The sequence below is a fragment of the Lynx canadensis genome, chromosome B1 (assembly GCF_007474595.2).
Source record: "Lynx canadensis isolate LIC74 chromosome B1, mLynCan4.pri.v2, whole genome shotgun sequence".
Taxonomy (NCBI): domain Eukaryota; kingdom Metazoa; phylum Chordata; class Mammalia; order Carnivora; family Felidae; genus Lynx; species Lynx canadensis.
Window position 1 is genome coordinate 74,737,455 of NC_044306.2, and position 13,712 is coordinate 74,751,166.

General features: G+C 37.4%; 1 protein-coding gene across 5 annotated transcripts in view; it reads right to left on the reverse strand.

Moving 5' to 3' along the window:
- The window catches only part of ARFIP1 (ADP ribosylation factor interacting protein 1), a 122,850-nt gene that overhangs the window by 20,036 nt on the left and 89,102 nt on the right, over positions 1 to 13,712 (reverse strand). For all 5 annotated transcript variants that reach the window (XM_030312911.2, XM_030312906.2, XM_030312909.2 and 2 more), the window contains one exon: positions 9,575 to 9,749. In XM_030312911.2, coding sequence (XP_030168771.1) covers positions 9,575 to 9,749 — 175 coding nt within the window. The remainder of the gene's footprint in view (positions 1 to 9,574; positions 9,750 to 13,712) is intronic.

Genomic DNA, 13,712 nt, shown 5'->3' on the forward strand with positions numbered 1-13,712 from the left:
TTGCTTCTCACTTTACCTAGTTAATGCTCAACATCACTTTCTCATGGAAGCCTGCCCTGACCACTTAATGAACTATGTACCTCTCCTCGAGACCACCGCTACAGCAAAAATTTTATATACATGTTTCGGTGTGATTTGATCAGTGTTGTTTCTTTTATTAGGCGATAAGCTCTTTGAGGGTAGAATTTGTTTTTGTTTGCTCACTGGGTATCAACAATATCCAGAACACTTCCTGGCACACAGTATGTATCTAATAATTGTTTGTTAAATGAATGAAAAAAAGAACAATAACAACACGGTATTATGATACCAAATTATATGATGAAATATACTCAGGAATTAAGTCTGGAAGTAAAGTTGCATGAGTAAGGGAATGTTCCATAGAATCCAAATGTAGGTAATCATATTTGGCACAGTGTTGAGGTTGCTTATTATACATACTTACATATTTCAATCTATAAATGCTTATTTTTTTATTTAGAACCAGTAGGGTTCTTTTACTGTGGAACTTAATTTCATTTGACCTATGAGCAAATACCAAGAGGTAATCCCATTTATACCTCCAGTTGTAGAAATAAAGATGATGGTAAGTCATTGGCATGAATATTTAAAAATTATCAAGAGTAAGAAGTTAGGGTCCTTTTCTTTTGACAGTGAAGAATAAGATTTCAAGAATATCTACTTGTACATATTAAGTAATGATTAACATGCTTCTTAATATTTGGCAAGAAATAGCCAGTTTTAAAATTTAGACATTTATTTTTTTTTCCTGTCAAAGACAAGTTTTAGTAAATAAGAATACCTTTGCCTTCCAAGCTTTTCCAAACATTTATAGCCTATTTTTACAAAGATGTACTAGGTTTTAAATATCTCCTATTACCGTATGTATTTGCATAGTCACCGAAGCATCACAACTACATATATAGCTGGATATTACATGAATATGTTTACTTTGTTCTAGGTGTTTTATTCTCTGTGTATTCTCTCTTTCTCCTGCATCCCATTTTAGTTCATGGATTTTCTGAAAAGCCAAATTCATAATAAGATACATATGAAATAAATCTGTAATATATTAGAAAAAATAGTGTATTAAATAATAGAAAAGAAATCCTAATATTCAAGAATATTATTGTATTATGATTATATATGAAACATGGCATCAAGCGAAAACAACAGTTTTTTCATCAATCTAAGATTCAGAATGACTATGATTTTTTTAAAAAAGGTTTTTAAATTAAGTAAGTGTATTAATCAAATATGTGTCCAGGATACATCCCCAAGTCTGGTTCATCTTTTTTAGTCCCCCTTGTCATCCTCAAGTCACTGAAATATAACAGAGGGAAAAACCCTGCATTTAATGGGTATTGCTAATTAATTGACATTACCTTAAAGTAGGAGTATATTTCATCTTTCTTAAAATAATAACATAATAAAATCAATAAGATCCTTACTTGTTATTTATACTCTAAGCTGCTTTGTTGACTCTTTTGATATATTCAAGTTTTCCTCCCCTAATACATTAGGAGCCCTGTAAAGAGATTTACCACTCCCAAATTAAATTATGTTCTGTTAAAGGAAATATTAATCTTAAATGACTTTTCATGTTTTATGTGATTCCAAGCCATGAAAAAAGTTGTTTTAAAATAATAAACATGAGGGGTGCCTGGGTGGCTCAGTCGGTTGAGCGCCTGACTTCGGCTCAGGTCATGATCTCAGTCTGTGGGTTCAAGCCCTGTGTCGGGCTCTGTGCTGACAGCTCAGAGCCTGGAGCCTGCTTTGGATTCTGTGTCTCCCTCTCTCTCTGCCTCTTCCCTGATCACACTTTGTCTTGCTCTCTCCCAAAAATAAATAAAAACATTAAAAATTTTTTTAAAAAAACCATGGATTGCTCACTACGATGTGTGTATTTTTTCTGTAAATTTTTTTGCCTTCTCTTCACAAGCAACAGTACACACTGCAGACGATAGAGGCATTTTTGAGAGTATGCTTTGCCCTCACTAAAGCAAAGAATGAAGTAATCAGGATTTGCCCTTTTGTCCTGTTATGGCGGACTCTCATTTTCTTCCATCTCTTTCTCTTCCCTGCAGTATACCTCAATTCTGGGAAGACACACAAACTCACGTTTGCTAAAATAACTATTATATATTTAAACACCATTGCTAGGCATCATGAGGCTGTAAAAGGAGGCATGGTACCTTTCTCACAAAGTCCACAAAATTCCAGGAATGTCTATTCTCTTCTCGTTACTAAAGTAGCCTATGTTTTGTTTTGAACCATGAAAGGAACAATGAAAGGTAAATAAACTGCCTTAAGTCACAAAACAGCTCATGTTACATTACTGAAAAGACAGGAAAAAGAGAAATAATGATGAAACAGAAACATTAGAAAAGCCTAATTAACTCTGTTGTTACTGCTATGCAACTCAATGTTGTTTAGTAAAACAGGAAGAGAATATCAGAGATTAATAAGGATTGTTTAGGTTAAAGGTAAACATAATATATCTTGGGGGTGGGTGGATAAAGAGCACAGATTGTACATAATAGAATTCAAATTTCTCCATTAAAAGTAAATGACAAGAGAGATGTGCACATAACTCAGCATGAATGCACACACAGGAATGTGTATTTTACACATCTATTTTCTTTGTTTTCCCAGAAAGAAGGCTAGACTAACTACATATAAACGCTTCAATTTTCTAAAATATAGAGAAGAATCCACCTTTCAATCCTTCTCAAAAAAAATTTTTTTAAGTTGTAAGAATGAAACAAAAACATTCTCACAATGTTTGGCTACTAAAATATATTACAACAGTCACAGGAATGGTTCTTAGTCCTTTACTCAGTGACTGTTTGCTTTTACTTTATGCATCATTTTAACTGTCGGGTTATCTGGCCTCTCATTTTAGAACAGAAGTGTTGCTATGGGAAGACACTTGAAAAGCCATGAAATGAGAGATGTCAGAGAAAGCCTCCTCCCCCAAAAGCTGCAAAAAACAGCTGTAAAGACAAGCATTAACCTTTAGGATATTATCAAATTACAAACTAAGACACTACATGATGTTTAAAATAACCTAACCTATGTTTTAAAAAATTCAATATACAATATTTAAGAAATAGGATGAGTATATTTTGTTAAAATTCAAGTGCTACGTGGATTACCTGACACTCTGTATAAAGGAGATATTAAGGTACAAATTCAGCTTATTTTAACAAAAGAAGAAAAAACACAAGATTTCAGGCATTTCACACTGCCAAGAAAGCAAACAGGGATGATAAGACAGTTTGTAAGCCTAAAGGCTTGTTTTTTCCTCCTTTTGTTAGAGTTATTAAAAATAAAAGGGTAAAAGTTGCTTAACAATAAAAAAGTTTTCTCATGAATCTAAGTCTTCATCCAAATTACAGTTATTGATTGCTAACATAAAAGAGATCAATATTATCTCTTTATAGTTTTTAAGAGTTAAATAAGAGAAAAAGATCAGAGTTTCTTTATAGATTTTATTTTAGTTGATTTTTAGCTGATTACGGAGTTCAAATTGAAACTTAGGTTAATGACAACTGTGGAAAGCTGAAAACAAAGACTATCTCTAGGACTCTCTAAGAACATAAATCCTTGAGAATAAAGGCAAATTAAAAAAAATTTTATAGTAAGGTCAAAAGAAGATGTGACAATGTTATTCTCAAAGGCAATGACTTCCAAATCTTTATCTCTGAAGCCTTGACCCTGCTCATTCCAACTCCAAACTCACATCATTAACATCCTACCAACTGTTTCTATGTGAATATTTAGTCATCACCTCAAACTGAGCACTGGGTTAAACGGAATAAATACCCATTCCTCATCCCTTACAACCTTCAAGCCAAATTAGCTTCCTCTCTTGATTTCCCAACCCCTGTCATGCAGACTTGAAATCACTGTATTCTTTCCTTTCTGCTGCTCTTGGAATTTACCCTACGTCAGGCTCTTTATCACTTCATTTGGCTATAAAAGATTCCTCACTGGTCTGCGTGCTTCTACTTTCTTTCTTCCTTTAAACTGTAGTGTTTTGGGGCGCCTGGGTGGCGCAGTCGGTTAAGCGTCCGACATCAGCCAGGTCACGATCTCGCGGTCCGTGAGTTCGAGCCCCGCGTCGGGCTCTGGGCTGATGGCTCGGAGCCTGGAGCCTGTTTCCGAGTCTGTGTCTCCCTCTCTCTCTGCCCCTCCTCCGTTGATGCTCTGTCTCTCTCTGTCCCAAAAATAAATAAAAAACGTTGAAAAAAAATAAAAAAAAATAAAAATAAACTGTAGTGTTTTGTTTTTTTTTTTAATTTTTTTTTCAACGTTTTTTTTATTTATTTTTGGGACAGAGAGAGACAGAGCATGAACGGGGGAGGGGCAGAGAGAGAGGCAGACACAGAATCGGAAACAGGCTCCAGGCTCCGAGCCATCAGCCCAGAGCCCGACGCGGGGCTCGAACTCACGGACCGCGAGATCGTGACCTGGCTGAAGTCGGACGCTTAACCGACTGCGCCACCCAGGCGCCCCATAAACTGTAGTGTTTTTAAGTCATACATTTTTTTTTTTTTACTCCTAACTTTACAAATTCTTCAATGCCAACAAGATAGAGTTGGATTTTAAGAGCCATCTTGACAGACATTTAAACTTCACAGAGATGACCTGGCTGGTCCCTCATTACTCAGTATGCATCCTTTTTGAGGCCACAATTCAATCTTTATGTGAACAAGGCTCTATACAATGTGGCTTCCAATTACCTTTCTGATTCTCTCTTCCTTTAAAGCATGTGAAGGTTATGTTCCATCACGGTAGTCTATTTCTCTACTAAACGTGAGTATTCCTCTATTCTTACATGCAGGCCACTGCCCTTGCCAAGAAGGTTCTCCTCCCAATTCTTTTAGGCCTGTCCTCCTGATCTTTCAAGGCTAGGCTGAAGTCCTTATCTCTTCCATGGATCTTTAAGATTTCCCTGAACAGTCAATGCATTATCTTCACTTACCACTGAGAAAGTATTGCTTATGTAATGCCAAATGATATAAATTTAGTATTTCAAATTAATATGTTTGTTGAAATAAATATAGTTCATGTCTCCTGTCACACCTTTTCTAATGTCAATTTCTGCTCGTATCCGCAAAAGAGACACAAGGGAGGCAGGATATAGGTTAAGTTCAAAAACCACCAGGGGAAGGTGTGAAGGTGATGACTTCTAGAAAACAAACCCATCGTATGTTTTTGTAACTCCCTAAGATCATAAACTTTATTTTCCTTCTCCTTCATCCCTTCACCTAGCCAAGTGCCTGGCATACAGCAGGAATTCTATAAATACTGGTGAACAGTACTTTACCCCTTATAGACAGTGTGTTTTTTTTCACTTGCTTAACACAAGGCATGATTTACCCTCATTTTTCCAGAGGAAAATACAGAAGCTTGGAGAGACTTGTCCAAGATCATAATGTTAGCAGGTGGCAGAAATGGGTCTGGAACCCAGGTTTTCATGTTCTTACTCTGGAATTTTTTGCAAAAGATACAGTCCAACTTGCCTATTCATTAGCCTATGCTGCTCAACTCTAGAGCAGAGCAGAGGACAGCAAAAAACAAGTGAGGCAAAGCAAGGACAGAGGAGAAAGTATACAATTTCTTTTCTACCTGCCACCTCTGTACCTCCTTCGTATTTCTCACATTAGCAACCCAGGGCTACTTCAGCCAGTCATGACACTAGATTTAGGCCCCAAATCATTTCTTCAGTCTATCTTCCACAGCTCAAATATTGATTTTGGTGTTCCCAGATCTAGAACATTTCCTGGACACATGAAAAGGAAGAGCCTAGGTTATGTCATACAACTCTTCCTCATAAGTGAGGAGCAACTTTGCAGTGGGCAGATCAGAGAGAGGTTCAAAAGATCAGAAGTGAAGGGGATACATGATCACAGAAGATTACGTGAGATGAATTCACTCATCTGGGAAATACAGATGATGAGAGTATATGACTAATCAGAAAGTAAGCTTCAAAAGGACAGAGTTTTGTCTTTTTTTTCCACTGACCTATTCCCAGTATAGAAAGTATCCAATAATTTTTACTGAAAGAATGAAAGTATGAAGATTGTCATGAGGATTGAGAGAATACATGTAAAATGCATAGTAACTGACAAATAAGAAGTGCCTTCACTAATTCAAGTCTACATCTGGGATCTCCTAAGATCCAAAAGTAGTTCTATTAAGACACGTAACAGTCACGTGGCCACTGCTTATCTTTGTGTGGTTTGTCTATTTTTATTTACTCTGGCAAGAACCATATAAGCAGAAATGCTTTGGGATACAGATTCTTTTAACATTACTTTCTCTTTTTTAGAAAGGCAAGACAATCATCTAAAATATAGAAAGATATATAGAAAACAAAAATTACCCATGATCTCACCATCCAGAGGATAGCACACAATACCATTACGTTCCGACGGAACAGTTACCATTTCATAGATTTCCTAAAGTCATTTTCTCTATTTGCAGAGGTCCTGTACCCGTAAATTAGGTGAATTCCTTTCCCTTCAAATTAGCTTTGGATAGAGCCTCTAAAATGTTAGCTGGCGCATAGCTCATGTAGCACTATACAGTATACAGTGCTGAACTGTTACAGTGGGAGTATATAAAAAATATTTTTGTATTTAAAACATATATCTAAGTATTAATATATTCCTATCCATTAAAATATTAAGCAGTGTAACTGATCTATCTCTCTGTACATATGTACCTACAGAGAGATACATCTACAGAGATATACACGAATGACTAAAAAGAATGACATCTGATGTGCTAGCTAATGAATGCTGAAAGGCTGCACTGCATTCTTGCTGGAATGATGCGGAAATCTGTCTGATAACTCTGCTCAGGTTTCCTTTACTGACACTGTAATGGCTTCTGGTGAATACTTTTCACCCACTGCCACTAAAAAAAAAAGTGAGTGATGGTGCAGGACTTGGTCGATCCTAAGGAAATGTATTATTCTGCAACTCTTATGGTAGCCAAAAGAGGTTCTAAAAAAATGTTAAGGAAAAACAAGAAGATATCAACAGACAATTAAAACTGAAGAATAATTTTGAGAGGTACGGTACCTAAAGAAAGCAGATTTGACGACCTACTGTGCCTTCAGAGGATGCGAAAAGCACGAGTGGACCACTAACATGCAGTGGGAAGACCCCATCGCCACAAGACTGAGCCACTCCGCCTGCTCTGTGCTGCGTCCACTACTGGCTCCTCTTTCGAGAACTGCAATCCCCCTCACAAAACTGAGTATGCAGACATGTTAAACAAAGGAACCTGTCCTGTACGTAAACCAAAACTCGGGAGCTTGTTACTATGTGAATCCATCTCCACATGAAGCCTACAGCAGGCCCATCTCAGCTCTCACCATTCTCGCCTTTGGATGGGTTCATGTTACACAGAAGTAATGTGGAAAACCGATTTCTTGGCTTATTTCTTCTAGGTTATGCTAATGAGCCTTTTAGTCATTCCTCATTTATCAATTACTAGGAAGAATGTTCTTCTCTTCCTAAAATCTGTACCTATCATTAATAAAAAAGTTTCGGGGCGCCTGGGTGGCACAGTCGGTTAAGCGTCCGACTTCAGCCAGGTCACGATCTCGCGGTCCGTGAGTTCGAGCCCCGCGTCGGGCTCTGGGCTGATGGCTCAGAGCCTGGAGCCTGCTTCCGATTCTGTGTCTCCCTCTCTCTCTGCCCCTCCCCTGTTCATGCTCTGTCTCTCTCTGTCTCAAAAATAAATAAACATTAAAAAAAAAAAAAAGTTTCAAAATATTCAAAGCAGAATCTCTCATTATGTAACTTTTTATTTTATTATTTACTTATTTATTTGTTCTTATTTTAAGATTTTGGTTTTTTTACGTAATCTCTACGCCCAGTGTGGGGCTCGAACTAGCAACCCCGAGAACAAGAGTTGCACACTCCCCCAACTGACCCAGCCGGGTGCCCCAATTATGTAACTTTTTAAAGCATCTGTCAATCAACACCAATCTGAACATCAATAGTTGAACATCAAATATTTTTTTGCAACTCCATGTGAAAGACTGGGACAGTAGGGTTGATGATGACTTTTATGACAGAAAGATAAATATATTTTTTGTTCTTCTAAAAACTCAAACACTGATTACAGCTGAAATTCCATTTTGCAACTGTGATGAAAGGGAGTTAACGGAAACAAAAAACTTTCTATTTATCTCTCTTTAGGGTGGCATTTTATTTTATTTATTTACTTTTTAAATGTTTATTTATTTTGGGAAGCCTGGGTGGCCCAGTCGGTTAAGTGCCTGACTTCAGCTCAGGTCATGATCACACAGTTCGTGAGTTGGGCCCCGCGTCAGGCTCTGTGCTGACAGCTCACAGCCTAGAGCCTGCTTCGGATTCTGTGTCTCCCTCTCTCTCTGCTCCTCCTCTGCTTTCTGTCTCAAAAGTACATAAACATTAAAAAAAATTAGAAAATCATTTTTAATTTTTTTTAAATTTATTTTTGAGAGAGAGAGAGAAAGAGAGAGAATGAGAGAGAGAGAACATGAGCGGGGAGGGGCAGAGAGAGAGAGAGACACAGACACACAGACACACAGACACACACACACACACACAGAATCCAAAGCAGGCTCCAGGCTCTGAGCTGTCAGCACAGAGCAGGATGAGGGGCTCTAACTCACAAACTGGGAGATCATGACCTAAGCTGAAGTCGGACGCTTAACTGACTGAGCTACCCAGGTGCCCCAGAAAATCATTAAAAAAAAAATGTTTATTTTGAGAGTGAGCGAGCGAGCTTGTGTGCATGCCCGTGGGGGAGGGGCAGAAAGAGAAAGAGATTGAGAGAGAATCCCAAGCAGGCTCCACACTCAGCACAGAGCCCAACATGGGGCTTCATCTCACGACCATGAGATCATGATCTGAGTAGGAACCAAGACCCAGAGGCTTAACCAACTGAGCTGTAGGGTGACATCATTTTAATGTCCATAAACACATGCACCTCAGTGTTTATAGCAGCACTATCAACAATAGCCAGATTATGGAAAAAGCCTAATGTCCACTGACTGATGAACGGATAAAGAAGGCGTGGTATAATACATAATGGAATATTACTCGGTGATCATAAAGGATGAAATCAAAAGGCCATTTGCAACGTGGATGGAACTAGAGTGTATTATGCTAAGCGAAATTAAGTCAGTCAGAGAAAGAAAAATATCATGATATCACTCACATGTGTAATTTAAGAAACAAAACAGATGAACATAGGGGAAGGGAAGCAAAAACAAGACAAAAACAGAGAAGGAGACAAACCATAAGAGACTCTTAAGTACAGAGAACAAACTTAGGGCTGCTGGAGGAGTGTTGGGTAGGGTTAAGGGGTAAATGGGTGAGGGGGAGTAAGGAGGGCACCTGTTGGGATGAGCACTGGGTGTCATATGTAAGTGATGAATCACTGAATTCTACTCTCGAAATCATTATTACACTGTATGTTAACTAACTTGGATTTAAATTAAATTAAAATAAATAAATAAAGTCCGTGAAAGTTTATCTCAGAAGGTAAAGACTGAATTTACCTTATTTTCTTCTAGAAATTTCAACTTGATAGAAACATCATTGCGCATCTTATCGTATTTTTCCTTATGTGCTTGAAACAGATGCTGTGACTGCTCAATCTTTGGCAGGGTGTTTGCATCCCGTGGTCCAAGATTCAATTCTTCCAAATCAGTGCGATAGGCATCATATTCGATCCTGGAAAGAACAGAGTAAGTGAAGCATATTACAAAAACAGAGTGAAATAAATTCAGGAGGTGAGCTGGAAATACAGGACCGTCTCATACATTAATAAATAATAATTCTCGTATATATTATACCTTATGCTTTTAAAGTCACATGTTTCTTTAATACAAAGAGCTGTTAGTACAAGCATGAAGGGGGAGCTGCTTATTAATCTAATTAACTATTCCTTCCAAAGTACAGTATTAACTGACATGCAGAATTTCCAAAATTGAAAAACCAGTTTAAAAAACAGCTGTCAAAACCTAACACTAACAAGAGCAAGTGATCGATCTCCCATGGGAATTGGTTAATACCAACAAAACAAAGCATATTAAGATGGCAGACTTGAGGATGACATACTTTAAGTGGGAAAAGGAAGTTATATTGAAGGTCGGCATCCTTAAAGTATAATCTAGCCAGCAAGGCACAACAGAAATAAAATGCAAGCCACATATGTAACGTAAAATTTTCTAGCATTCACGTTAAAAGAATAAAAATTAATTTCACCTTTTAAACAAAAGATTTTATTTTACCCAATGTATCTATAATATTGTCATTGTAACATGTAATCAATGTAAAAAAAAAAACCCTGTTACTGAACTATTTTACTTTTGGGGGTGGGCTAGTAGTGAATCTTTGAAATCCATTGTCTATATTTCACTTCTATCACATCTCAATGTAGGCTAACCACATTTCAAGTGCTAAACAGACATATGTGGCTAATGGCTACCATATGGGACAGAGCAACTCTGAATGGATTTCTGAAACATTAGTATTTACAACGTGACAGTGCCATCTATTATAGAGCACTTAACACCTTGTGCTCCTTAAAACGCCTACTCCCTAATATTCTCCTACCACTAACTGAAATACTACCCACCACCATCACTCCATGATCACACAGCACCTCATGATGCCTCTGTCACAGTACTTGTGTAAATAGTACTACCTTGCTTATTAAACAGAGACTTATCTAGCAGTCTCTACTGAAGAACAATGTGACCTCTGATTTAGTCAAAATCAGCATTACAAAGCTTATGCCGTAGAACTAAAGCTCTTTATTCAAGTATCCAGAGTACAATCTATATCTCCTATTCTGGCAATTAAGAATATTTTAAACAACATAAACTATATCACATATGTGACTTGAGAAAGAACACATCGGTCCCTTGTACTGAGTAATTTATTTTTATCTTATACTGAATTTAACAAACTTGAACTTTCAGGGCCAAGAGAATCATTCATTCATTCACTGGCACATTCAACAAATATTAAGTGAGCACCTTCTATGTTCCTGGCACTGTACTAGAAACCAGAGCTCTAAAGATGAATAGATAAAAGTTTATCTTCAAGAAGCTTGCAGTTTAGAAGGAGAGAAGCTCTTAAACAGCTATAACAAAATGAGACAATGGTAACTGCCATGAGGGAGGGAGAATAAGGCAGGGTGGAAATCAAGAGGAAGAGTTGCCTAATTAGGTATCTCAGAACAGAATTAAAACACCACAATTAAATTTTAAAGGATGGTGAAAGCTTCCAAGGTGGACTGGGGCAGGGAAATAGAGCAATCCAGGAAGAGAACAGTACGTACAAAAGCAAAGAATTGTAAGATACCATGATACATTTGGGAAGTAATTCACTATGTTAGAACCTGAAGTTGGAACATGATGATGGAAGGAATTAAAGTCAGACAGGTAGGCAGGACTGCCATTATGCAGGGCCTATAGACAATGTCAAACGGAATCAGATTTAATCCAGTAGGTCAAGTAGTGATGGGAAGCCACTTAGGAACTCTGATCTAGAAAGTAACATGTTCTATCTATTCAGAGTAGAAGGATGGCTCTAGTGGTAAAAAATGGAGGATGGACTGGAGGAGATTAAGAAACAGAAAGAAGAAACCAAATAGAAGACCATGGGCAAAAGACAAATGAGTCACTGAATCAGGACAATGGCAGTGGGGCTAAAAAGGGGAGACAGATATTAACAATTTAGGAAGCAAGACTGACTTAGTAATGATAACAAATTAAATTCCATGGGTTTCTAGCCAAACTGAAACCACTCTGATCTTTGCTGGCTCTAATGTCTTGAATTAGATGTTTTTACCTTTCCGCTCTAGTTTTTCATCTATAAAGGAGAATAACAATCTCCACAAAATAATCATGTAAAGTACTTAGGATACCTGGTAATAACTAATATCTTTAGAGTGCTTATTATTATGGCCAAATTAGAAGGGAGCTAGCCAGAAGCAAATATACTAAAAACAATAAAAAATGAAAGAAAAAAAACAATGAAAGAACAAAAATAGTGATACATGGTGATTTAATGTGAAGACAAATATCCTTCATTAGTCTTAGAGAACATTTCTAAACAATAAGATTAATTTCAACATATTCAAGGTTACAATACTGACCTTATATCCCTTAATTTTTACATCCAGAGTTTGTAGATGGTATCAAAGTAAAACTTTCCGTAAGAGCTTCTCTAACAGTGCTCATTACCAATAAGAGAAGCACACTAAATTTTCAAAATGCAACTCTTCACTTCAAGGGTGCCAGTCTGAACTGAATCCATATCAATATAGTTAGTGATAGTTGGTTACTCTATGGCTTATGTAAAACTTCTAGAGAACAGGTGTTGACATCTGAAAAGTCCTGACCACAAATGACTCCCTTGTTGGTGCTGCTATGGAGAAGTGCTGAATGGGCTGTTATAAGATTTTCCATACACGAAGCACCAGAGGGCTAGGAAATACTTGTACACAATGCATAATAGGGAGCATTAAAAGGCCACCCGGACATTTGCCTAAATTGCCACTTTTTGTGCTGATCAAATAGCTGACCCTTGCCCTAAAAGTCAGTAAATTCCGGTTTTGACAGAGAAGAAAATTCAGCTACTGAGAAACTTTTAAACTGGGATCCTTTTTTAATGTTATCCCTCTGTAGGCAGAGGTTGTCTAAAGGTTTCCTGATAAGTACATATAACCTGATTTATAACTCTGTTCAGAAGTTTCAAATAAACCTATATAATGGATAGATTGAGATCTTTTATCACATTGTACTTTAAACATCAGATATCTCAATATAAGATGTGAAAATTATTATTATTTTTAAAGATTTTATTTTTAAGTAATCTCTACAGCCAACATGGGGCTCAGACTCACAACCCTGAGATCCAGAGCTGCAGCTCCACCAACTGAGCCAGCCAGGCGCCTTATATTTTTAAAAATAGATATGAAAATGTGAGATAAATCCAGTTCAAATTTGAGGCTGAATGATCAAAAGTAAAAGGTAGAAAGCTAATGGGCTCTCATTTTGGCTTTGAAATTGGCTCCAAATGAGCAAACCTTTTAATCTCCAGAGGCTTTTCTCCTCTACAAACTAAACAAAAAATGATCTGTGTGCTGTTCAGTGCCTTATCTAATGAATTTGTCTTTCTCTAATACAGGTAAATATTAAGAAAAAAAATTTTTTTAAGTAAGCTATATGTCCAAGGTGAGGCTTGAACTCATGATCCCAAGATCAAGAGTTGCATGCTCTACCAACTGAGTCAGCCAGGCACCCCATTATATGGGTTAATTAATTTATATTTAAAATTTTATTTTATTTTAGCGAGAGAGAGAGCGCAAGCGCGCAGGAGTTGTGGAGAGGGGTGGGGGGGGGAGAGAGAGAGAGAGAGAGAGAGAGAGAGAGAGAGAGAGAGAGAGAGAATGAATCTCAAGCAGGCTCCACACTCAGCATGGAGCAATGTGGGGTTCGATCCCATAAGCCTGGGATCATGACCCGAGCCGAAATCAAGAGTTGGACACTCAACCAACTGAGCCACCCAGGCACTCCTATTTTTCTGTTAAGGTTTATTTATTTTGAGAAAGAGAGAGAGAGAGAGCACACACATGGATGTAGAGAGAGAGGGAGAGAGAGAATACCGAGCAGGGTCCTGTCT